The 27,205-nt window shown below is 42.0% G+C and overlaps 1 protein-coding gene across 9 annotated transcripts in view; it reads right to left on the bottom strand.

Moving 5' to 3' along the window:
- AGBL2 (AGBL carboxypeptidase 2) overlaps positions 1 to 25,853 on the bottom strand; it is a 74,881-nt gene extending 49,028 nt beyond the window's left edge. For all 9 annotated transcript variants that reach the window (XR_012477219.1, XR_012477220.1, XM_074230646.1 and 6 more), the window contains exons 1-6: positions 25,528 to 25,853; positions 24,875 to 24,938; positions 9,558 to 9,692; positions 7,056 to 7,154; positions 5,091 to 5,276; positions 4,372 to 4,479 (exon numbers count right to left, since the gene is read on the bottom strand). Coding sequence is in view for 7 of the 9 variants with exons in the window: in XM_074230646.1 (XP_074086747.1) it covers positions 4,372 to 4,479; positions 5,091 to 5,276; positions 7,056 to 7,154; positions 9,558 to 9,692; positions 24,875 to 24,938; positions 25,528 to 25,542 (607 nt within the window). In the remaining 2 variants the exon portion in view is untranslated. The remainder of the gene's footprint in view (positions 1 to 4,371; positions 4,480 to 5,090; positions 5,277 to 7,055; positions 7,155 to 9,557; positions 9,693 to 24,874; positions 24,939 to 25,527) is intronic.
- Between the last annotated feature and the right edge of the window lie 1,352 nt (positions 25,854 to 27,205).

A 27,205-nucleotide genomic window follows, 5' to 3' on the forward strand; every position in this document is an offset into this window, starting at 1 on the left:
GGAAATGAAAGTAGCATTATTGGTCAGAGTGGAAGGATGTGTGGGGAAGCCCTATGGAGAGGTTCTATCTGATCTTCCTAAAATGAAGAGACCCTGCAAGAAGCCAACAACCCCAGAGCCATGGTAAAAGGCTTCACAGCCCAAGGGGAGGGCCCCAAGGCACTGCAGCATGGAAGCTTAAGCTGCTTTAACTACCTGGGCATGAGTTCTAGAGCTAGTGTCTCCATTCCTTGATATGCTGGACTGGGGCAGGGGGAGGTGAGTGTTGACAGGGAAAGGGGTAGATCAGAATCTACCTAGAAGCTATAGAGCAGTATACCCTTTGAGGGCTAGCCTTCCCTTAACACTCACAGATTGGATCCCTGAAAGATGACTGCCTCAGTTTCAAGGTACTCTGTGGGTTTGTACTCCTGAAGGAACTTAGGTCTTTAATAGTCAGCCAGTGGACAAAATTATATCAAAGCATTTACTAAAATGATATAGTATCAGTTGTTGACCAAACATTTCCCCATAATTCTACCTAAGGGGTGTCCTTGTGCAGCTAGATGGAACATCATCAGAGTGAAGAATGGGCACACGTGCAGAAAACTAAATAAAAGAGACACATACTGAAGGTTAACAAGTGTGGTCAAAGCAACTTCTGCCTTGGCACTGCAGGGTTCCATCCTTTCTCTTTTGGGGGCATCTCCCTGCTACTTCTGCTGGGCTTATTGCTCCTGGGCTCCCTCTGTTTTTTAGGTCATGCAGCTGGACTCTGGGTCTGCTTTGCGCTTGCTGTGGTGTCTCCTACTGGAGGATCTAGGGGAGGAGGGCTAATCTGCAGCTGCCATCAACTGCTTGCTTGGTTGAACCTTCACCACCTCCATCATCATCATGTCCCCACCCCAGGAGAAGCTCATCTTCAGCAAAGGGATGGTTCAGTTTTGGCCCTTACACCTCATCAGTGCCCATCTTAGTGGAGAGTGGGAAGGTGGAACAAAACTCTCTCTCACAGCCTCTGTTTATGGGGGGATCAAAATCCAAGTCACTCCTTCCTTTACCACTAACTGCTCTGCTGGGTTTCAGCTCCATCATCATCATCATCATCATCATCATCATCATCTTCATGTCTGTCTGTCTCTGGTACTTCTACCTTTACTCTGGCACTTCCCTCACCTCACCCCTTTTCAGCTGCTTCTTGTATACTGTCTTCCCTCACTGGGGGTTGGTAGGGATTGTATTTTTCTTTTCTTTTCTTTTTTTTTTAACAAGGCAATGGGCCTAAGTGACTTGCCCAAAGTCACACAGCCAGTAAATTATTAAGTGTCTGAGGCCAGTTATGAACCCAGGTCCTCAACTCCAAAGCTGGAGCTCTATCCACTGCACCACCTAGCAGCCCCGACTTTTCTTTTTCTTAACCCTAGTTCTTAGCACAAGGCCTACCAAAGACTTCATTGGTTGGTGGTTGTTCATCATTCTCAAAGAAGATCACAACATCACTAAGCTATACATGAGTCACAGTGTGTCTGACTGTGGCTAATCAGCTGGCATGAGCTCAGAATGCTCTACCACAGGTTGGAAATGTGAATATATGGGGAAAATTCTCTAAAGTTGCATATCTCCCATTTTTTTTTGAGTGCTCAGAACTCAGCATCTTCTCTGATGAGGGTTTGCTGTTCTGGGCATCATGTGCCAGTAACTCTCAAGTCTCTAGATTCCAAATTTCTTCTGAGAAGACCTTGAGTCTGTATCATTTTTTTCTGACCCCCTTGAGTAATTTCCTTGTGTGAGTTCTCCATAAAATATCCTTTCAGATAAACACATTAAGCAAGCATTCAAACGACATGACCAGCCCATCCTAGCTGTGCTCTCTGCAGCAGAATTGGATGCTCGGCAGGTTAATTCGAGAAAGGACCTCATTGTCTGGCATCTATCTTATCCTGTCAGTGATCTTCAGAATCTTTCCAAGGCAATTCACAAATGAAAGCGATTCTGTTTCCTGCCCTAGTGCTGGTGAACTGTCCAATGTGGTGGTTGTCGCCTGACACAGAGGAGGTTTGTTATCATCTCATCTTCTCACATTGCTCTGTAGGAACAGTGAGTAGAAACAAAGCATGATTCCTTCTCAGGAACTGGATTCTTCTTTTGGAGCCGGCCCTCGTGCTCTCTTTATTGACTCCTTAGAGGGGGAAGTGTCGGCAGAGTTGGTGCCTAAGCCTATAGACAGAGGTGAGCACTTTAACTGCCTCCCTCAAAGGGATCTTCCTTTGTGCCATCCAAACCACCCTACAGGGAGACTAAAGCACAGATACTTCTTTAATGGGCTGCTCCAAGTTTTGTACCATTAGATATGTTTTACTTAGAAAATCCTAGGGAATCAGCAAAGAAAACAAATGAGGCTATAATAGCAAAGTAGCACAGATTCTAGTAATAACAAAGAATTCTCATTCAAGGTCACTAGTAAAAGAGAGTGCACTGGATGCTGATCTGGAGACTGCTTCCTGGAAAGTGGTAAGGATGCGTAATGGAAGAGCTGGACAAGCTTGGCCACGTGTAGACATTCTGAAGCTGGTTCCATCCTGTTCTCTATCTAGTTTTAAGACGCCCTGCATGACTGAACAATTCCTTGATGACTTAATAGAGGTCAGCCTGAAGCGGGGAGGAACTTGGGGTAGACGGAACCCCCCCAAGTGGTCAAGATTCAGAGATGTCTGTAATGTTGCCATTTTTATTTTGTTACTGTGGCCCAGGCCCAGAAACTAAAAGTAGTCCTCCAGGTGTGTGAATGGCTTTTTATTTCTTCAAGGAGTACTTTGTGATCTACAGGTACCCTCTGTGCTAGTTTATGCATTTTGTAGTATGTGTGTGTGTGTGGGGGGGGGGCGGGATAAAGAATCTCTCTTACTCTGGGATTTTGCACTATCCTTTTTTTTAGAGTTTTTTGTTTTTGTTTTTTTTTTGCAAGGCAAATGGGGTTAAGTGGCTTGCCCAACGCCACATAGCTAGGTAATTGTTAAGTGTTTGAGGCAGGATTTGAATGCAGGTACTCCTGATTCCAGGGCCAGTGCTCTATCCACTGCGCCACCTAGCTGCCCCTATCCTGCACTATTCTTACTGTGACACTGTGGGCCTTTAAGTCACAGAACAGCCCAATCACAGAAGAACCAAAACTGCAGCTGAACCAAAGAAGATAAAAATAGACTGACATGGCAGGTGCAGGCTTCAGCATGTTGTGGACAAAAGACACATGTGAGACAAGACATGGAAGCATCCTCAGAGCCAGCAAGGGTACTGGGCTGATCTTGCTACACCAAGAACAGGAAATACTGGACAGAGGGGCCAAGTTCTGCTCTGGCACGCATGGAATGTTATACAACTTAAAAGGAGGTTTCTCCGAGGAGACTTTATGCAAAAGCTACAAAAAGAAAGAATGAGAAAGCCTAGATGGGTTGCCATCTGAAAGCAAACCCAGATTCACTGAAGTTTGACTGTATCTTTTAGGGACTCGCTAGGATTGAAACTCAGGGGGGCATCCTGATCTCCCAAGCATCCAAACTGCAGATTCCCAAAAGTTCACTGGTGATACATATTAAATACCTGGGTCAACTGTAAACACAGACAAATATATGGACTAGGATATCTGGCCCATCAATTCTATATATGCTTAGGGTTGCTATTAGGCAGGAAGACTTGCCCACCAGGAAATGTACTGTCCCAGGAAAGTATGTCTGAACAAGGAGGTAAGTTAGTCCTGTAGCCATAGGAAGAGACAAGAGATAGCCAGACTTGCCAGGAACCACCATCATGCTGTGACTTAAGTGAAGGCTCTAGGATGTTGAGTACATCTTCTATGGTTTCTCTGGAAGGCCAAGTACATGAATAGCAAAAGAAGAAAATGTGGGAGAATAAATTGAGGGAGTAGTCCCAGCAGGGAAATCACAGCTCCACTGAAGTACTGATGGATTTTATTTTTGTTTTCAAAATAGTTCTCTTAACACAATAATCGATTCCTAATCATCCCCACCAATCATCTTCCCTTTAAAAATGAGTTAAATAAAACCATATTGATGTCTTATGAAAACTCATAGAACACTGGGAAGTGGACCACCAAGAGAAGTGAGGAGGAAGGGAGGATGAAAGTTGGTGTCAGTGAGTGCAGAGTTGTTAAGAAAGGTTCCCTAGATGTAGCCAGTGAGATTTGTTTCAAAGAGGAGGAAGCTACAATACAGGCATATGCCCAAATGATAATAATTAACGATAACAGTTTTTGGTGTACCAAGGTTGACCCTTCCACAAACATCAGCACTCTTAAACAATTGTGTCATCAAAAGATAGTTCGTTAGTTTTCCATACATGTGATGTCTGAAGCCTTTTTGAGGAAAATGAGGATACCTGATTCAATGTGATAGACCACTGTGCCTTTTCCCTCTCCAAAAATTTCTGGCACCTTCTCATTTCCCGTAGGTTGATAGAAATACTCAGGCTTTGGCGGGATCCATTCTGAGAAGAGACATCCAATGGGACCATAATCAATAATCACCTAGGGGACATTTCTCAGCACAAAGAACAGAAAGTATGCAAAACTACCAAAATTACTCTGTTCATTTTGGCAAGGATCAAAACAAGGACTTCCCTTTAAAAGTATTCCTCTGGGAAGCTCATACTGGGACAACAAGGTTTGAAAACTTGGCTAAGTGAGGACAAGAATGTAAATTAGCCTGGTCCTTGGAAATGACTTTTAGAACAGAGGCACAAAGTGCATTTCCCAGGAAGAGTTCAGCTCTCTTTAGGGATTGATAGAAGGAACATGAGAGTGCCCAAGTGATATGAACTCAGAAGTCTGAAGAGGCCAGAATGTGAGGGTTATTTGAATTCCACAGGGAAGTACTGATGAGCAACTAGGGGAAGAGCACCCCACTGGGAAGTCTACATCTCCATGCTCTGTATTCTCAGTTATATGATCACAAGGTCAGTTTTCTAGCTATCATGATCCTGGAAAAATCAACATTGCATGCAAACACATAAGTATATAACATAAGAACAAAATAGGCATATAGCTCTCTGGCTTATTGTTTACTAGCTCATGGAAGCAGCAAAACAAATTAGATTACCAATATGATGAATATTTTCCTTAATGACTTCACATTCAATGGGCCATCGTGGAGCCTGTAGAAACCCATCATTAGAGATGACAGCAAAGAGATTTCGGGGTTCTCGAAGGCGTGGGTTTCCTTCACCAAACTCATCAAAGAGCAGTTGGTTGCTCTTAAAAAGTGGGGTGTCCAACAAAAGGGAACCTGTGGAAAGAAAAAGGGACTGAGCAAAAGTGAAAAAATATTAACCTGAAAACATTAGCCTGGAAAATATTAACTACTGTCTTTTTTTTTCCTGAAAAGGACTGTGGAAATCTTAGATTAGACATATTTTTCTAAATTCATTATTTGGGAATGAAGTGAATAATCATTCATCCAATGCCTAATCTGGGACAGGCATGATGCTCAGAACATTTATAAACACAATCTCATTTGATCCCTACTGGGAGGCAGGAGTTGCCCTTATCCCCATTTTATTGGTGAGGAAACTGAGGCAGACAACAGTTACGTGACTTGCCCAGGTCATTGAGCTAGTGTCTGAGGTTAGATTAGGATTCAGGTCTGCCACACTCTTCACTGCATCAGCAGCTGTCTTATTCTACTTCTCCTTTAATCAGAAATGTGTCAAAAACAGATCCTTAGGAGAACATAAATGTGCTACCTCCCTTTGCCTAATCCCTTGACTGAGACAAAAGAAAAGTCATAGAACTCTGAACAGTTCCCAGGAACTTGCCCCATACTTCTCTTCTGTTTAATATGAGCTCTAGCAGATAATGAAGATATGATAGTTTAGGGTCTTTTAAACAGTTTGAGCACCTTTTCCTTTTGCTAAAAATGCATCTTTTCCTGTCTATGCATCCTATCAGCTCTTCCTGGGGAGAGACTATATATTTGAATCATATGTAGAATTGTGAATCCCATATGTCCGTCACTTACTGGTGGGGTGCATCACACTCTTGAGGGGCTAAATGAGCCTGAGTGGATATGTCTGTACTCTGTGCTGGCTTTTTCAAGCAATGGTGCACAAGGACCCTAAAAATTCTTGCAGTAGGCATAGCTAGGTGGATAGAGCACCAGCCCTGAAGTCAGAAAGACCTGAGTTCAGATGTGACCTCAGACACTTAATAATTAACCTAGCTGTGTGACCTTGGGCAAGTCAACCCCCCCATTACCTTGCAAAACCCCCCCAAAAAACAAAAATAAACTTCCTGCAATATTTTTCAGCTATGTATTTTAAGAACAAAATACTGATTTATGACTCATTTATGAGCCTCATAAAAGCAGAGTGGGGATTTTTTTCCATTGAGGGACAAACAGAAGTAAAAAGGTAACTATTATTTCTTCAAAAGAGAACTCATTCTAAAAAAGAATCTATATCAAAAGATACAGCTCCCCTCTTGCCCAGGGACATGCCACATGCTACAATATACTATCTCTCAGAGATTAAAAGTTAACAAGGTACTCCAGTGAAAGGAAGAATGTCTCTGGAGTCTGAGATCCTGGCTTCAAATTTCTCTCTTGAATCTTAGACAAGTGACTAGCTCTCCCTGGGCCTCAGTTCCGCTTCTGAGATTCACCCCACTTCAGATCCAGGACCCTCCTGGGTGGCCCAACCACTCCCCAACCTAGGGTGAAATCTCGCCTCTGCCCTCATTTTTCTTATGGCAATTTCTTCAAGCTAAAGCCTCCTTGGCTGTAAAATGGTGGTAATGACACCAGTGCTTCCAGTTACCAGTGGTCACTGCGAGAACTGTGCCCTATGTCACAATCATGACTCTCAGACATGAGGCTGGGCATTCTTCTTTTCTGACATTCTGGTTTTCTAGCTTATTAAAATAAAAAAAGATAGCAGTAACCTCATTTATATTTTGAATAAAACATTCCCACTAATGTACACCCCCCCCCCCCCAGCCCCACTTTAAGGTACCTAAATGGATTTAAATAAATTTTAAATGTTTTCTTTAGCTAGATTTTTCAACTTACTTTCTTGTGAAAATGAAGATGCTCCAGGTTTGAAGAACCATGCATTGTTTGTTTGCATTTGGGACAAAAGCCCACCAGTAGGAGAGGCACACAAGTTCCCTGGCACAGAGGAGACAGCTAAATTGAGTAATTTTTAAAGAGTTAAAGAATGGTTCTCTAAGTAAACATCCCCAACACTTTTCTAAACCAGAGCAGCTCATGTATTACCTAGGCTAGTAGTGGAAAATAAGAACAAAGATAATTACTCCTGAATGATTAAGCTCTTATTTTCCCTGTTCTGATCCCTATTTTGGGTCTCTCCTCCTTGTTCACTCTTCTTTTAGGGTTATTACCTCCAAATCTGCCTGGAATGTTTTCTCCAAGTCCCTAGCTGAATTTACAAGCTATTGACCAGCATGGGCCTTATCAACTGCTAATCAATCAATAACATATTTTCAGAGCAGCTAGATGATGTAATAGATAGAACGGGGGTCTGAGTCAGGAAGATCTGAGTTCAAATCCAATAGCAGACCTTTCTAGCTGTGTGACTCCACCTGTGAGCTAGAGAAAGAAATGGCAAACCACTGGAGGATTTTTACCAAGAGAACCCCTAGTAGGGGTCACCAAGAGTTAGACTTGATCGAAAAACAACTGAACATGTGCCAAGAACTCTGCTAAGCTGCGGGATACAAATAAAGTCTCTGGGTTCGAGAAGCTCCTGATCTCATGGGGAAGAAGATATGCAGATATTTTAATATATACAAGATACATATAGAAAAGATAGGGGCAGCTAGATGGTGCAGTGGGTAGAGCATTGGCCCTAGAGTCAGGAGTAGCTGAGTTCAAATCTGAACTCAGACACTTAATAATTACAAAGCTGTGTGACCTTGGGCAAATCCCCTAACACCGTTGCTTTGCAAAAAAAAGAGACAAGAGACAATGTCAGAGGGGAAAGGACTAAAAGCAAGGGGCACGGAGAGACACCAAGTCTTGAAGGAAATCAGAGAGAAGGGGAACACCTTCAGCAAAGGGCAGAGATAGTTAATGCAAAGGGAGAGAGGAGATGGACAAGCCGGGCCATAAATCCCCAAAAGTACCTTTATTTGATTCAAGAGGTAATAGGAAACCACAGGAGTTAAGTGAGGGAGATGCGTGCATGTGCAGTTTTGTGTGTGTGTGTGTGTGTTTGATGGTCAGGTCTTGCCTGAAGGAAAATCCCTTTCCCATTTCTGTGGAGTGAGCTAGGGAGACAAAATATAAGGCACAACTTCAAGAGGAGGAGGGCCTGAATCACTATGATGGTTGTGTAAGAGAAGCTGTGAAAGTAGAGGTAACAAGATTTGGCAACAGTTTAAATATGCAGAATGAGGAATCAATGATAACTCCAAGATTATAAGCTTAGGTAGCTGAGAATACAGTGCCTTTGACAATAATAAGGAAATTTGGAGTTGGGAAGTTTTTTTGGGGAAAGACAATGTGTTCTGTTTTATATGAGTGGAATTTAAGATGTTGTTCTGACTCTTTGTGACCCAACGTGGGTTTTTTTTTTTTGCACTAAAGTGGTTCACCATTTCCTTCTTCAGCTCATTCCTCAATGAGGAAACTGAGACTAACGGATCTGAGTGACTTGTCCAGGGTACACACCCTAGAAAGTGTCTGGGACTAGATCTGAACTCAGAAGGATGACTCTTCCCGAAACCAGCTTGGCCCAACTATCCACTCTCCACAATACTACTTAGCTGCCAGTCAATGGGATACACAGCTAATGAAGTTCAAAAGGCAAAGGTGATAAAGGATTGGAGCTCAAGTATTAGAATTCTTGAAAGCCACTTAGAACAATGCCCAAACTATGAAAGATATTAAACTACGTATGTTCTTTGACCTAGAAATACCAACTAGATCTGAAGAGATGAAAAAGAAAAAAGGACCCAAAGTATTTGTAGCTGCCCTTTTTCTAATACGAAAAAAACTGGAAACTAATGAATTGTACATCTTTGGAAGAATGGCTGAAGAAATTATAGTATCTGAATGTAATTAGGATTTTATGCTATAAGAGATGACAAAATGGACACTTTCAGAGGAAACTGGAAAGACATTTATGAACTGATGAGGCCTGAAGTGAAGGGACCCAAGTGAAGACTTTATATGATAACAATTATGAAGAAAAATAATTTTGAGTTAAGACAAAGAGGAGATGAATGGGACATATTTTTGAATACAGCCAATATGGTAATTTGTTTTGCTTTCTAATTTGTAATTTAAACTGGCATAGTGTTTAGAGACCTCAGCATTACCATGATGCATTGAAGGCCTGAGAGAGATACAATAGCCCTCTTATAAATTCTGCTTCCCCCAATTCTAGGCAGTGGCAACCTAATACCAAAAGACACGGGCCACTGCTGGAACAGCAGAGCAGATGATTTTCATACTTCTGTAGGTCCCAAGGAATTGTTTAGAGTGATTCCTGGGCTTTAGTACCTGATATGAGAGGCCTGTGGTTCATACTCATTCTTTATTACTTACATATTAGCTTCTCTTCTTGCAAAGTCTTTTGATTCAAATCACTTCTTTTCTGGAAATTCCCCTTGAACAGGTATTGAGGATGCCTTTCCCAAGTATCCTGATGTTTAGTAGCATTTGGCAAACCATCACCCTGAGCTAAAAACAAACTTTTAATTAAGGGGGCTGAAACACTCATGACATGACAAACTTAAGCTTAGTACGATAGAAATAACCCCACTATTGTTACCAGTAGAATCAAAGCCTTGCCAACATTCCACATTGGAATTATCTGGCAGAAGAATAGAGGCAATAACATCCAAAGCTCAACCTCTACTAATTATTGATGATGGTTCTATGGGGAGTAGCTTAAATTAAAATATGGGTCACAAAACCAAAATGGGTCCTACTGTTTTCCTACAGAATAGAACCATAGGAACTTGGAGATCACAGAGATCAAACTTGTTTAACTTACCTCCCTATGTTGAATTTCCTTTACAATATTATCTGACAAATAAATGTTTTCTCATTCCCTATAGCAACTCATTTTTCCTCATCTTCTTCCACTCCTCCGAATATTCCAAATTTCTAAGAACTCAACCTCCTCTTCACTGGAATAGAGGCCATGCTTCAGTGCTTCCTCAATTCTTTCCTTCCTCACTTCTGAATTTCTTTGAATTTGGTTTAAACTCCTGGATTTTGTTCAGCAATTAATCCCTCTCTCTTCTTTTTTCCAATCTTTCCCCTTTTGAGTCTTCCCCATCTGATATAAATGTATTTCTCAACCCTAAAATAAAAAGCCTTTTCCTCACACTACACTTATCCCATTAAGATACCATTCCACCTCTTCTTTTCACTGCCAAATCTGATGCCACCAATTCCTCAATATCCCTTCACTCCTCAAATTCCTTGTCTCAGACTTTGGCACCCATCATTTTACGGAAACTGCCCTCAGTTACATATAGATAATTCAAACATTTATGTCTAATAGCCCTGACCTCCAAGTTGTAGAAAATAACAAATTTCATATAGAATACTTACATCTGAATCTCCCAGTAGAATTTCCTTGTGGCCACGTATAAAGTCCTCTTCTCAGTTCTCCCCTTCCTTGACCTCTTCACTTTTTATGGCTCTGAGATACATTACTTTTCTGCTGCTTCTCCTACCTCTAACAATTCCTTCAGTCTCTTTTGCTGGCTTCTCTGCTTCTTCAAGACCCTTTAGTATTGTTATTACCCAAGGATTTATCTTCAGTCTTCTTTATCTATACTCTTTTCCCTGATGGTGGTTCAACTGTCTCCACAATATGAATGCTAAATCAACAACTACAACCCAACCCACTTTCCTAAGTTTCAGACCAACACATCTCAAACTAGGTACTAAAATGTTCTATAGATACTGAAAATAAGCATGGCCCACAATGAATACAATTCCTGCCCAAAACATGCTCTCTTCCTTCTGACTCTGTTTGTTAATAGCACCATTATTCCCCTTATCACCCATGTTCAGAACAAAAATGTTTTGATTTTTTTGCCCTTGCCTACTCCATCCAATGAGGTGTCATTCCTAAAGTTTTGGCCCTTATGGTTTATCTCGTCCTTCTCCCTGTGTTGCCATTTTGCTTCAGGCTTTCATCCAGCTGGCCTTGCTGCTCCTTCTCTTGGAGCCTTTCAATCTGTCTTTGCCTAGTGTTCTTGTTTCCATTTGGGGGTCACTATTCTGCTCCAAACAGTTAAGTGGTTCCCTAGGATTTCATCAAATGAAGATCAGGTCCCCAGAACATGCTTTACCTCTACCTTTCTAGGCTTGTTTCCTACTATTGCTCAAATAGACTGGACCACTCCCTTATCGCCCCTATCCAGGTCCTGTGCTATCCCACCTCTAGGCTTTTGCTTTTTATAGTCTATATACATGAAATGAATGCCCTGACCATCTCTGCCTCTTAAAACAATATGATTAATAGAATAAATTAGGTATATCACATACAAAAGCCAACAAACATAGTAGCACTATGTTTCAATAAATACAAAGACTTCTATACTATTTGACAAAAATGACTACGAAAACTGAAAAATAATCCAGCAGAAATTAGGTATAGAGCAGCATCTAAGGGCAGCTAGACAGCACAGTGGACAGAACACCAGCCCTGGAGTCAGGAGCACCTGAGCTCAAATCTGGCCTCAGACACTTAATTTCCTAGCTGTGTGGCCCTGGGCAAGTCACTTAACCCCATTGCCTTGCAAGGAAAAAAATGAACAGCATCTCATACTATATACCACAATAATCTCCACAGAGATACATAACTTAGACATGAAAGGTAATTATCATTAACATAATAGAGACAAAGAAGGAAATGACTTTTGCAACCATGGATAGGTTCATGATAGACAAAATCACAGAAAATTAAATGAACAATTTTGACTGCCTAAAATTAAACATTTTTTGAACAAACAAAACCAATGCTGGTAAAATTTGAAGAAAAACAGTTATCTGATGAAGTAGATGTGTATGGTAGATATATATTATATGCATATATGATATGTGTATATATAAGACAAACACATAAAACATATATAAAACATACATATACATTCAAAGGAAGAAATTCAAATTGTTAACAACCATATAAAAATGATCCAAGTCACTAATAATCAACAAAATGTAAATTAAAATAACTTTGACTTTCAACCTTACAACAAACCAATTGACAAGGATGACTAAACAGGAAAATGATAATTTTGCTTCAAGACAAGGTTGCTTCAAGGAAATAGACATGTTAAGGCAATGATGGTGAAGGTGTAAACTTGTACTTTCACTGGAACTGTCATTCTGGAAAATAATGTGGAATTAGCAAAATCACTAACAGATATAACCTTTGACCCAGGAATACCACTAATAGATTTATACCTCAGAAAGGGAAAAAGATCTATATGTATAAAAATATAATAACTTTTTTTTATAGTAGCAAAGAACTGAAGACTAAGAGAGTGACCTTCAATTGGGGAATGATTAAGAAATTATGGATATGAATGTAATAGAATATTATTATACTAAAAGAAAAATGAAAGAAACCATTTCAGAAAAACCTAGGACATCTTCACACAGAATGAAGTTAGAGACAGAACAATTTATTGAGTAACAATATTGTAAAGAAAAACTTGGAAAAAGTTTAAAAATTCTTACTAGTAAATAGTTAACCACAATTTTTTAAAAAAATTTATTTATTTTGAATTTTACAATTTTTCCCCTAATCTCGCTTCCCTCCCACCATCCCCCACAGAAGGCAGTCTGTTAGTCTTTTTACACAGTTTCCAGAAGACTAAATTGAATGTGATGAGAGAGAAATATCCTTAAGGAAAAAATATAAAATATGAGAGCAAAATTACATAAGATTTTTTTAAAAATTAAAGGTAATAGTCTTTGTTCAAACTCCACAATTCCTTCTCTGGATACAGATGGTATTCTTCATCATAGCTAGCCCCAAATTGTCCCTGATTGTTGCACTGATGAGATGAGCAAGTCCATCAAAGTTGCTCATCACCCCCATGTTGCTGTTAGGGTGTACAGTGTTCTGGTTCTGCTCATCTTGCTCAGCATCAATTCACGCAAATCCTTCCAGGCTTCCCTGAATTCCCATCCCTCCTGGTTTCTAATAGAGCAACAGTGTTCCATAACATACATATACCACAGTTTATTAAGCCATTCCCCAATTGATGGACATTTACTTAACTTCCAATTCTTTGGCACCACAAACAGGGCTATGAATATTTTTGTGCAAGTGACATTTTTATCCTTTTTCATAATCTCTTTGGGGTATAGACCTAGTAGTAGTAATATTTTTGGATCAATGGGGTATGCACATTTTTGTTGCCTTTTGGGAATAATTCCAAATTGCTCTCCAGAAAGGTTGGATGAGTTCACAGTCCACCAACAATGTATTAGTGTCCCAGATTTCCCACATCCCTTCTAACACTGATCATTGTCCTTTCTAGTCATATTGGCCAGTCTGAGAGGTGTGAGGTGGTACCTCAGAGATGCTTTAATTTGCATTTCTCTAATAAGTAGTGACTTACAGCAATTTTTCATATGACTATGGATTGCTTTGATTTACTCATCTGTAAATTGCCTCTGCATATCCCTTTGACCATTTGTCAATTGGGGAATGGCTTGTTTTTTTAAAAGTTTGATTCAGTTCTCTGTATATTTTATATATGATTTGTTTGTCAGAAATATTAATTGTAAAAATTGTTTTCCAATTTACATTTCCTTTGATCTTGGTTACAGTGTTTTTTTCTGTGTAAAACCTTTTAAATTTAATGTAATCAAAATCATTTGTTTTCAATAACGTTCTCCAACTCCTTCTTGGTCATAAACTGCTTCCCTTTCCATAGATCTGACAAGTAAACTATTCCTTCATTTCCTAGTTTGCTTATAATATTGTTTTTTGTCTAAATCCTATATCCATTTTGATCTTTTCTTGGTATAGGGTGCAAGGTGTTGGTCTAATTGAAGTTTCTGCCATACTAACTTCCAATTTTCCCAACAATTTTTATCGGAGAGTTTTTATCCCAATAGCTGAACTCTTTGGGTTTATCAAACAATAGATTACTATAATAATTTCCTGCAATTGCACCTAGTCTATTCCACTGATTCACCACTCTTTCTTAGCCAATACTAGACAGCTTTGATGACTGATGCTTTGTAATTTTAGATCTGGTAAGGTTAAGCCACCTTCTTTTGGACTTTTATTTCATTAAATCTCTGGAGATTCTTGACTTTTTATTTCTCCATGTGAATTTACTTATATTTTTTCTAACTGATTAAAGTAATCTTTTGAATTTTGATTGGTAGGGCACTAAACAGTTGAATTTTGATAGAATTGTCATTTTTATTATACTAGCTCAGCCTATTCATGAGCAGTTGATATTTGCCCAGTTATTTAAATATGGTTTTATTTGTGTGAGAAGTGTTTTGTCATTGTTTTCAAAAAGTTTCCAAGACTGTCTTGGCAGGTAGACTCCCAAGTATTTTATGTGGAATGGGGTTTCTCTTTCTAGTTCTTTCTGTTGCATCTTCCTAGTCATATATAGAAATGTTGAGGATTTATGAGGGTGTGTTTTATATTCTGTGATTTTGCTAAAGTTGCTAATTATCTCGTAGTTTTTTAGATGATTTTTGGGGGTTCTCTAGGTATACCATCATATCATCTGCAAAGAGTGAGTGTTTTATCTCTTCCTTCCCAATTCTTATTCCTTCAATTTCTTTTTCTTCTCTAATTGCTGAAGCTAACATTTCTAATACAATATTGAATAGTAGTGGTGATAATGGGCACCCTTGTTTCACCCTTGATCTTACTGGGAATGCCTCTAGCCTATCCCATTCCATATAATGCTTGTTGATTTCAGATACTGCTTATTATTCTAAGGAGCAATCCATTTATTCCTATGCTCTCTAGTGTTTTTAGTAGGAATGGGTGCTATATTGTGGCAAAAGTTTTTTTTAGTATCTATTGATATAATCTTATGATTTCTGATAGTATAATTAATGATATCAGTAAAAAAGCTAACAGTTTTCCTAATATTGAACCAACCCTGAATTCCTGGGATAAATCCTACTTGTTCATAATATATATTATCCTAGTGATAACCTGTTGTAATCATTTTGCTAAGATTTTATTTAAGATTTTTGCATCTATATTCATCAGGCAGATAGGTCTATAATTTTCTTTCTGTTTTAACTTCCTGGTTTAGGTATCAGCACCATATTGATGTCATAGAAAGAATTAAGCAGAGTTCCATTTTCACCTATTTTTTCAAAGAGTTTATATAGAATTGGAACCAATTGTTCCTTAAATGTTTGATAGAATTCACTTGTGAATCCATCTGGCCCCGGAGATTTTTTCTTGGGGAATTAAATAATGGCTTGTTGAATTTCTTTTTCTGAGATAGGGTTATTTAGGTATTTAATTTCCTCTTCATTTAACCTGGGTAACTTACAGTTTTGTTAAGTATTTGTTCATTTCACTTAGATTATCAAATTTATTGGCATAGAGTTGAGCAAAATAATTCTGAATTATTATTTTAATTTCCTCCACATTGGTGGTGAGTTCACTTTTTCATTTATTTTCATTTTTCTTCTTTTTTAAAATGAAATTAACTAGAGGTTTATCAATTTTATTGTTTTTTTTTTCATAAAACCAACTCTTGGTTTTATTAGTTTAATAGTTTTCTTGCTTTTGATTTTATTAATTTCTCCTTTAATTTTTAGAATTTCTAATTTGGTATTTAATTGGTAGTTTTTAATTTGTTTTAATTTTTTTTAGTTGCATGTTTAGTTCATTGATTTCCTTTCTCTAATTTATTCATGTAACTTCCTTGGCTGTATCCCACAAGTTTTGGTATGTTGTTTCATTATTGTCATTATCTAGGATGAAATAAATAATTTTCTATAATTTGTTGTTTGATCCATTCATTCTTTAAAGAGGTTAGTTTCCAATTAGTTTTGGGTCTATATCTCCCTGGCCCAATATTGCATTATGATCTGAGAAAGATGTATTCGCTATTTCTGCCTTTTCTACAATTGATTATTATGTTTTTATGCCGTATTACATGGTCAATTTTTGTGTGTCATGTACTGCAGGAAAAAAAAGTACATTCCTTTCTATCCTCATTTAATTTCTTCCATAGGTCTATCATGTCTAGGTTTTCTAACAATCTATTTACTTCCTTAACTTCCGTCTTGTTTATTTTATGGTTAGATTTATCTAAATCTGAGGGTGGGAGGTTGAGGTCTCCCACCAGTAGCATTTTGCTGTCTATGTCTTCCTGTAACTCCTCCAACTTCTCTAAGAATCTGGATGCTATACCATTTGGTGCATGCATATTTAGTATTGAAAATACCTTATTGTTTATGGTACCTTTTAGGAGGATATAGTTTCCTTCCTTATCTCTTTTAACAATATCTGTTTTTGCAGCTGGTTTGTCTGCCTTTTTCACTTCAGCTAAAGCAAAATATATTTTGCTCCAACCTTTTACCTTTTCTCTTTATGTAACTCTCTGCTTCAAATGAGTTTCTTATAAGCAGCATATTGTAGGATTCTGGTTTTTAATCCACTCTGCTATTTCCTTACGTTTTAAGGGAGAGTTAATCCCACTCACATTCAAAGTAATAACTACTAACTCTTTATTGCCCTCCATGCTATCTTCCCTGTTTGTATTTTCGCCCTTTTTCACTTTATTCATATGCCCCAGTATTTTGTATCTGAATATCACCACCTTCAGTGTTTTCCTTCCTATATCCAACCCTCCTCCCCTTTCCCCTTTCCATTTGCCCCTTCTTCCTTTCCTTCCATCTGTTAGTTCCCCTTTTCCTCCCCCCTTTCCCCTTTTAATACCTGAAAAGTAACATAAGTTTCTCAACTTAACTGAGTATGTATATTAACTTTAAGCCAAATCTGATGAGAGTTTATAAGATTCAGACGGTTCTCACCTCTTCCCCCTCTTCCCCTCTATTGCAATAGGTCTTTTGTACCTCTTAATGTAATGAAATTTACCCCATTCAATCTTCTCCATCCTCCCATCTCTTTACTGTCCCCCTTTTAAAGGAGGTATTATTTTTTTGTTCGTTTTTTTAAGTTTTTGCAAGGCAAATGGGGTTAAGTGGCTTGCCCAAGGCCACACAGCTAGGTAATTATTAAGTGTCTCAGACCAGATTTGAACCCAGGTATTCCTGACTCCAGGGCCGGTGCTTTATCCACTATGCCACCTAGCCACCCCTGGAGGTATTATTTTTAAATCACTCTACCTGAGTCACAGAAAAGTCATGAGTGTCCATCACTTCTGGCTATTCTCTCTAATGGAGCTACAATTCTCAAGAGTTATTTAAAGTCTTTCTTCTAGGTAAGGATATAGCCAGTTTTCATCTTATTGGATAGCATGTTTTTTTCCTTTACTTTTTTTTAAACTTTTTCATGTGTCTCTTGAGTCTCCTGTTTGAAGTCCAAATTTTCTATTAAGCTCTAGTCTTTTCATCAGGAAAAGTTGGAAGTCTCCTATTTCATTCTTTTCCCCTGGAAGAGAAGGCTCAATTTTGCTGGATAGTGAATTCTTGGGTGCATTGCAAGCTCCCTTTTCAGAATATTGCATTCCAGGCCCTTTGATCCATTAATGTTGGGGTTTTTTTTGTTGTTTTTTTGCAAGGAAGTAGGGTTAAATGATTTGCCCAAGGTCATACAGCTAGGTAATTATTAGTGTCTGAGGCCATATTTGAACTCAGGTCCTCCTCTCCAGGCCAGTGCCCTATCTACTCCACCACCTCTGATCCCTTAATGTTGATTCAGCCAGTCCTGTGTAATCCTTACTGTGGCTCCTTGGTATCTAAATTGTTTCTTTCTGGCTGCCTGCAGGATTTTCTCCTTTATTGGATATTTCTGGAATTTGGCCACAATATTCCTTAATGTTTTTATTTTGAGATTCCTTTCTGGAGGGGATCAATGTATTCTTTCAATAATTATTTTGGGGGCAGCTGGGTGGCGCAGTGGATAAAGCACCGGCTCTGGAGTCAGGAGTACCTGGGTTCAAATCTGGTCCCAGACACTTAATAATTACCTAGCTATGTGGCCTTGGGCAAGCCACCTCATTGGCCTTGCAAAAACCTAAAAAAAAATAATTATTTTGCCCTCTGGTTCCATGATGTCAGGCAATTTTCTATCACTCAATCCTGTAATATTAAGTCCTGGCTTTTTTTTCTCTTCAATGTTTTCTGGGAGACCAATGATTCTTAAGTTGTCTTTCCTAGTTCTATTTTCTAGGTCAGTAGTTTTGCCGATAAGGTATTTTACATTTTCTTCTATTTTTTTGATTTTGTTTAACATTTCTTGTTGTCTCATGAAATCATTAGTTTCTAAAGACTCCATTCTTTTTTTTAAGAGAAGAATTTTCTTCTTTTACCTTTTGCAACTCCTTTTCCAATTGGGCAATTCTATTTTTAAAAGAGTTTTTCCATTTGACCAAGTATAGTTTTGAGAGAATTATTTTCTTTTTGCATTTTTCCAGTTGTATTTTCCAAGGATGTTTTCTTGTTGCAAGGTGTTAATTTTCTCTTCCAAATTTTCCAATTGACTTTTTAAAATTTATTTTTTATTCTTATTTTGTACAAATTATTTTTACATTAATAAAATATTCTTGTGTACAAGTAAACAAAATACCCCTCCCCCCATGAATATAGATAGACTTGCTTGGGCGAAAAAAGTAAAGGGGAGAGAAAAAAATTAAAATTAAAAAAAAAAATAATAGTAATAGTTGTAGGTATGGCCAGGTGGTACAATGGACGAAGCACCAGCCCTGGAGCCACGAGCACCTGAGCCCACATCCAGCCCCATAGACGCAACAATCACCCAGCTGTGTGACATTCAAGCCACCCGATCCCCACTGCCCTGCAAAAACCAAAAAGAAGGAAAAAAAAGACCCAAAATAAAATAAAATAGTAATAATAGTAGGGGTGGCTGGGTGGCAGACAGAGCATTGGCCCTTGAGCCAGGAGCACCTGGGTCCAAATCCGGCCCCAGACACCCAAAGATCCCCCTGCTATGTGACCCCAGGCAGGCCACCCAGCCCCACTTACCCTGCACCCTCCCCCAAATAATAATAACAAAAAATGTGCTTAAGTCTTTGTTTCAACACCAACAACTCTGTCACATGTGAATCACATTCTTTATGATAAGTCCATCACAAAAGTTACTTCCATATTTTTCCAATGTTGCTATTGCTGATCACAACTCCCTCCTTTCTTATTTCTCCACTACCATGTACTATATTTTCTCTCTCCTTACACTCTGACTCTGCTGTAGGGTCGCTGAGTGGCACAGCAGACAGATCCCTGGTCCTGGGGCCAAGAAGCCCTGAGCCCCCATACCACCCCTTAGGCCCAGAATCCACCTGGCCCTATGGTCCTGGGCAGGCCTTCCAATCCCAGCCCCTTGCAAGAAGTAAAAAAGAAAATGTGTTATATCTGACCACTCTCCCCCCATGGTCCATCCTCTCCTCCTTTATTCACATCCCCACCCCTTCCCCCTGCTCCCCCCTCCTTCTTACTCCAGATGTCTATACCCCATTGAGTATATTTGCTGTTTCGTCTCCTAGCCATCTCTGATGAGAGCAAAGGTTCCCTCATTCCCCCTTGCCTCCCCCCTTCCATATCATTGCAGTAGCTCATTGTAATAAAGAAAACTCTTATTATATGAAATATCTTGGCCTATTCCCCCTCTCCTTTTTCTTTCTCCCATTACATTTCCCTTTCTTTCTATTGACTCCATTTTTACACCATATTTTATCTTCAAATTCAGCTTTCTCCTGTGCTTCAACTATAAAAGCTCCCTCTACCTGCTCTATTAACTGAGAGCGAGAGGTTCATATGAATATTATCAGTATCATTTTTCTATACATGTAGTTCATCCTCATTAAGTCCCCCCTCTCCTCCAATCTCCATGCTTCACCTGAGTCCTGTATCTGAAGATCAGACCTTCTGTTCAGCTCTGGCCATTCCAAAAGGAACCTTTGAAATTCCCCTGATTCATTGAAAAGTCCATCTTTTTCCCCTGGAAGAGGACATTCAGCCTTGCTGGGTAGTTCATTCTTGGCTGCACTCTAAGCCCTTTTGCCTTCCGGTATATTGTATTCCAAGCCCTACGAGCTTCCAATGTAGCTGCTGCTAAGTCCTGTGTGATCCTGACTGCAGCTCCACGATATTTGAACTGTGTCCTTCTGGCTGCTTGTAATATTTTCTCTTTGACTTGGGAGTTCTGGAACTTGGCTATAATATTCCTAGGGGTTGGTTTTTTGGGATTCTTTCTTGGGGGGATAGGTGGATTCTCTCCATTTCTATTTTTCCCTCTGCTTCTAGAATATCAGGGCAATTTTCCTGTAGTAATTCTTTGAAAATGATGTCAAGGCTCTTTTCCTGATCATGACTTTCAGGTATTCTAATAATTTTTAAATTATCTTTCCTACGTCTGTTTTCCATATCAGTTGTTTTTTCAATGAGGTATTTCATTTTCTTCTAATTTTTCATTATTTTGGTTTTGAAGTATTGATTCCTGATTTCTGGCAAATTCATCAATCTCCCTGAATTCTATTCTTTGTCTGAAGGATTTGTTCACCTCAGAGAGTTTTCTTATCTCTTTATCCATCTGGCCAATTTTGCTTTTTAAAGCATTCTTCTCCTCAATAACTTTTTGAACTGTTTTATCCATTTGACCTAAGCTGGTTTTTAGCATGCTATTTTCTTCAGCATTTTTTTGGATTTCCTTGACTAGGCTGCTGACTTCATTTTCATATTTTTCTTGCATTTCTCTCCTTTCTTTTCCCAGTTTTTCTTCCAACTCCCTCATTTGATTTTCCAAGTCTTTTTTGAGCTCTGTCATAGCCTGAGCACAATTTCTGTTTTTCTTCGAGTCTTTAGATGCAGGAGCTTGTGCTTTCTCATCTTCAGACTGAGTATTTTGATCCTTCTTGGGCTCATTTGCAAAATATTTTTCAATAGTCTTCCTTTTGTTTCTCTGCTTGCTCATTTTCCCAGCCTGGGCCTGGTTTTGCGGTGCTTCCTGAGCTTTTGGGGCACTCCCACAAGGGTCTCAGTGTGTGAGGCTCTGTCCTCCCTCCTAGTCTGTGAATGACCATATGCACCCCCCTCTCTGCCACAGGGCCGAGGTGGGGGGGGGGCCGCTGCTGTTCTATGGGGGGGCCTAGACTGCGATCAGGATCTGAATGTGGTCAGAGCTCCAGAGTCCTGTTTCAGAGGCAGAGGACAGAAGAACTCTTCAGTCTCTCTTCACTCCCCTCCCTCAGCTCAATGGGCTCATGCCCTGGAGGCTCCTGCTTCGTGCTCAGCCTGCTTCTGTTTCCTGGATCAGGGCTGGGGAAAGACCAAGCTGCTTGCTGTGTGCCCTGAGGGCTAGGCTCCATGTGCTTGCTCTGGCAGAGGTCCCCTGCTGTTCCCCCACTTTGTGCCCGGTGCTCCCCGGGGTGCAGCTCAGGGGACTCCCCAGCTGCTGTGAGCCGTGGCTTTTAGGAGCCCTGGGGCTGCCTCAGGGAGGCTGAAGTTGTTTCGCTCTGGGGGGCCACCCCTCCGCTGGGCTGCCCCTCCGACCCTGACCCCAGGGAGCAGAGCCTTTCTGCTCTTTTCCAGGTTACCTTGAGTAGGAGAAATGCCTCACTGGTTCCCTTTGTTGGTTCTGCCTCTTGAAAGTTTAGTTAGAGTCCTTAGTTTATGAATTTTTATCAGAGAGCTCCTAAGACTAGATCCCTTCATGTTGCCATCTTGGCTCCGCCCCCTCCAATTGATTTTTAAACTCCTTCCTGATTTCTTCAAGGAAGTATTTCTGGGCTGGAGACCAAATCATATTCTCCTCAGAGGTTCTAGATCTCTCTGAGTTAGAGTCTTTATCTTCTAGGTATTCTTCTATGGACACCCCCCCATTATGCTGGCCTTTCTTCATTTTCCTAAGATCTTGTGTTGGGGAAGGCTGAGTCACAGAGGTTTGGCATGGCTTTGCTCACTTGGCTTAGTACTCTAAGTGGGCCTGCCAGTAGGGGGTGCTGATTGTTTTCTTTGGAGTGTCTGTGACCTTGAATTGAGGCCCTTTCCCTTGGCCTGGTGGGTGTGGGTGGCCCTGCTGGATATTTTTATCCTTGAACAATGTGGGCTATGCTCTGGGGCAAGGTAATTACTCTCCCTATTCAGCTGAGGGAGCAGTGCTGCCCAGGCCTGAGCCTGGGGTAAGGAGAAGGGGTGGGCTATTAACTATGTTTGTTCTGGGAAGAGGGTTCAGCTGGAATTAAGGTAGGAAGTCTGAGGTCCTCCAGACTAGGGGAGCCCAGCAGATTGATTTCTGCAACTGTCCTGCTGGAACTTGCCCTCCAGTCCTGACGCAGTGCTGCAGACCATCAGTCCCAAAGCAAAGCCTCCGTGAGCCAGTTGACTCTTAGGCCACTGCTCCCAAAGTCAATGCCTCCATAGCTGATGCTAGGTTAGTCCAGCTTTCACCCCTCCCCGCAGGGTCTCTGCTCTCGGCTCACCCATGATCCCTGAAGACAAACCTTGAGGTAGAAGTTCTTGTCCTAGCTTCTTTTTCTGAGTTTTGTCAATTGAATTTCTGGTAAGAAGTTTGTTTCATATTATATATAAGGGAAGACCAGGAGACCTCAGCACAATGTCTGTCTTCTTTCCACTATCTTAGCCAGAAGTCATTTGTTAGCCCCAATTCTTGAGTATCAATGATGAAGTAAATTACAAAGGCAGGTTGAAGATGCAGAAGCAGATGTATTCAGATACAATTAAATTGGAATTCGCTTTTTTTCTGAGAATGTATATTTGTTACAAGGTTTGTTTCTTTTCTTTTTTGGAAGAAAAGTAAGAAAGAGGTAGAGTTGGCATAGTAATGCCCTCTGCTCCCAAAGTAAAAAGAAAGGATAATTTAATGTTCTTTTCTTTTTTTCTTTTTTAAAGTTTTTTGCAAGGCAAACAGGGTTAAGTGACTTGCCCAAGGCCACACAGCTAGGTAATTATCAAGTGTCTGAGGCCGCATTTGAACTCAGGTCCTCCTGACTCCAGGGCCAGTGCTCTATCCACTGTGCCACCTATCTGCCCCTGTTTTTTTTTTAATGTACATAAGACCAAAAGGCTAGAGGAATTACAGATAGGAGGACACCTTGAAAGACAACATGTGTAATTCCAACAGCATACACATGTATTAGCTTCTTCATATTAAAGAGAAGAGATTGAATTGGATGGTATCTAAGAACTCTTCCCGTTCTCCAATGAGAAAGGCTTGGCTGAGACAGCAGAACTGAAGACTTTTCCTCTGGCTCCTGCTCTGGGACATACCGTCCAACTACAATTATCCTACAGGGGATAATTTGTCCTGGCCCTCTTTTCTGTCCACCTCACTGGGTGAACTCATCATCTCCCATGGATTTAATTACTCTCTTTATTGTGGCAATTCTAACATCCACTTATTCTTCCCCAATCCCTCTGTTGGCTTCCAATCTTGAATCTCTAACTGCCTATGAAAGTGGATGACCAGTAGATAGCTTAAACTCAACATGTCCAAAACAGAACTCATCTTTTCACCTAAATCCTTCCATACCTCAGAATTCCCTATTACTACTGAGGGCAATGCCATTCATTCCTCTAGCCCCTTGGGTTCAAAATCTAGGGGGCATCCTGAATTCCTCACTATCTCTTGCCCCATCGCCTTTGAAGGCTATCTTGAATATTCCTTCTCTCCTCTGACCTTGACCCTCACTCTTATCCCTCACATGCCTGGACTATGGGTGGTGGGTCTGCTTGCCTCAGCTTTTCTGGCTCCAAACCATCATCCATTCAGCCTGCAAGTAATTTTCCTCAAGGACAGATTCAATCTTGTTGCCCCTTCTACTCAAAATCCAATTGCTCCCTATCACCTTAAAAACAAATACAAAATCCTTAATTAAAAAGCTTCTAAAGTCCCTTCCAGTTGTAAATCCCATGATCCCTGTTCTCCCTGTCCCCATTTGCAGGGACAAATACTTCTGGGAAAGAAAATATAAAGGAATTCTCTATCCCACTCAAAGTGCATGGGAATTAAATTGAGAAATTTTGAGTTCTTCCAGATGATCTGGTCCAATCCTGATTTTTTTTCTCAGGGGAGATCAAGTCTCAGAGAAAACATAGGACATAAGAAGCTTGTGGAAAATCTTGAAATAAAAGACTTGATGTCCCAATTTCCCTCTGCTTTTTCCTTTGCTCTGTGAATCAACCAATAACCCAAATGACCTCTGGCCAGTGAGAAGGTAAAATTTTGTTGTCCCTCTGGGAGGTGGGGTGTTTATTGTAGAATATATCTGAAAGCTAGTATTATTTTATTCATTCTCTCCAAGATCCACTGAATATGGGGGTTTAGGATAGGCTGTGCCCCAAATCTTCAATGACTAGTGTTTCCCAAAAAGATATTTGCAAGCAAAATACATAAATGTAAGAATATTTTGTTTAAAAATCCTTCTTTTTGAACATAGGAAAAGTACACTATTAGCAGCCCTGCTGTTCCAGGAATGCGGGAGGCCTAACAGTAGGCAATGGATAATTCAAATGCTTAAATTCAGTGTTCAGAGGCATGGCTTTACTTATCATTTTCAATCTTTTTTTGCTAAAAAGAATCTTTGGCAAATCACATCTTGACCTGCTGTCTTTTCTTTAGGTGCTAGATGGGACTGCCACCTTTTGGGCAGATTATAAATGAATGAGATCAGTTTTCTAGGATATTTAGGGATAGTGAGAAGGCTCTGCTTTATGACTTTTTTTCTTACCTCTGAAGTATCCATAATACTGAAGATGATGGTTCATAAAGGCATCATAAGGATCTTTGAAATTCTAAGAAAGGAAACAATACCTAGGTCAGGTAGGCCCCCTCTCATGAGGGCAAGTATTTAAAGCAGTTATGTATGACCGGGGTGGGTGGGGATGGTGAGGACTGTGCCAGAGAGGTTGGGCCAAGGAGAGGGTCCCTGCTCTCTCACACCTGATGGTTAAGTGTCTCACATCTGGGAGGAACGGGGGACCTTAGGTGGTGACGAAGATGACAATGGAAATATTATTCATTATGATAATTATTTTGTTTATATATTTCTATCATTTTATTTTGCATTATGTTGCATATATTTATTCTATTAGAATCTATTTGCCGTATTATCATATTTGCTATTGCATATTACGGCTGGCATTATCATCGATAGCATTTCTCAGGGTGAGAATTACAGAATGTCGACTACAATAAATAAGTAATGGAAGCAGATCTGCTGCCGTTGCACACTGCTATGTGTCAGCGCTGCCACGGCTGCCCGCCGGGCCCGGGCCCGGACATGACAGGCTCTCTCGTGCCCCCGGGCACACGCCGAGGCCTCTCTGCCGCCCGCCCTGCCCGGCCCTGGGCGCCTGCCCTCGGCCGGCCGCCCGCACTGACCTGCGCCGGCTCCATGCCGCTGTGCCCGCGCTCCGGGCTGCTCCGGGCCTCGTCTCCGACGGCATCCGGCGGGCGGCTCCTGGGGCCCCGCACCCCCTCCGCGCCCCCCGAGCCGGGGCCCTGGCTCCCAATTCCGCCTCCTCCTGCGCTGCTCACTCCCCGAGGGACCCCGGGCGAGCCCCGCCCGTCTCCGGTGGCCCCGTCTGCATGGCGGGGCCCGGCCTCGGAGCTCCCGCGGGCGGCGGCGCTCGGCGGGCCCCTGGCGCGGGACGCTGGCGCGGGAATGGCCGGGCTCCGCACCCCGCTCGGGGGACTTCCGGGATCCAGCGCCGACGCCGCGGTCGCCCGGCAACGGCCCCCGCCCGCCGGAAGCGCCCGCGCGCCCCGGCCCCGCCCCCTCCCGGCGCCGATTGGCTGCCGCCGCCCCCGGAGGCGGGGCGGGGGCGGGCTCTCCTTCATCCGCCCCGCCCCTGGCTGCCCTCGCCACATCCGGCCGTGGGGGCGGGGCCGGCGGCTCCTCTTCCCCGCCCCCAAGCGGCGCTTGTCGGAGTTCTTGGGGTCCCGGCCCCCCCACGCCCCGGGGGGGGGGGGTCGGCAGCTCGAGGCGGCCACAGCCGGGCGGGAGACAGAGCCTCGGTAGCAACGAGGCCCGAGGCCGAGCCGGGGGAGCGAGGGCCGGCGCTGCCAGGCTCGTCTCAGCTTCCCTTAGACTAGGAAACAAAACTATTTCCAATTCTGTTTGCCACACGGCCAGGGTCCGAGGCCGGACTTGAACCCCGCTCCGCCCGACTCCCGGGCCGGGGCTGCGTGCACGGCGCCCCCAGGCCGCCCCACACCAAACTTCCCAGCAATCCGGTGGGTAAAACGGAGCGGGAGGCCAGAAGCCGCGGAGGGCCTGCTGCCCGGCGAGCCGGCCGGACGGCGCTGGTCAGGCTGACCCCGGGGGCCCGGCCCGGGCAGCCGCGCCCGCAGCGCCCACTCCTCGGAGCGGCGGGCACCGCCACGGGCACTGCAGCCGGGACCTGGTTCTGACCCGGCCTCGGGCACTTCGGCCCCTTTTGTGCACGTGGAAACGGAGGCTGAGGCCCCTGCCCATTTGTTCCAGTGTATCAGGCCAACCTGAGCACTTGTGTTTGACCCCGGAGCCTCACGCCTTCACAGGGAGGGGGACTCCCAGCTAACTCCATTGTACAAACGTGCCTACCTATGTTCAGAAACCTCAGTCCTTAAGTCAAACTTCATTTCTCATGAGCCGTAAGGATCCCGACAGGATGTTCTACACTGGCTCAGGGAAAGAGACCAACAGGCTAAAACTGGGACCTGGCGCAGAGGCTGTGGGGCCCAAGGCCTGGGTGAGGCTCATTGCACACCAGGTGCTTTGAGGGGGTCCCTGCTCGTCACTGGGGAGCAGGAGGTGAGGAGTGCCCAGTGAGGTTCTTAAGGCATTCCCAAATTGGAATTAGGCAAACATTTCCCCGTAGAAACACTAGCTGTACATTCTGAGGCTTTGAGTCGTTTGCCTAAGAATCCTCTGGCCGGCGTATCAACATCGTTTCCATAGAGAGCCATGCTCCAAAAGGAAACAAACCGACTGGGTTTGCCAACCAGGAACTGCTCGTCATGTGAGAAAATCGGCTTGTTACACAGAAATGGAGGCAGCGCACAAAGCTCACCTGGC

This window comes from Macrotis lagotis, chromosome 3 (assembly GCF_037893015.1).
Source record: "Macrotis lagotis isolate mMagLag1 chromosome 3, bilby.v1.9.chrom.fasta, whole genome shotgun sequence".
Taxonomy (NCBI): Eukaryota; Metazoa; Chordata; class Mammalia; order Peramelemorphia; family Peramelidae; genus Macrotis; species Macrotis lagotis.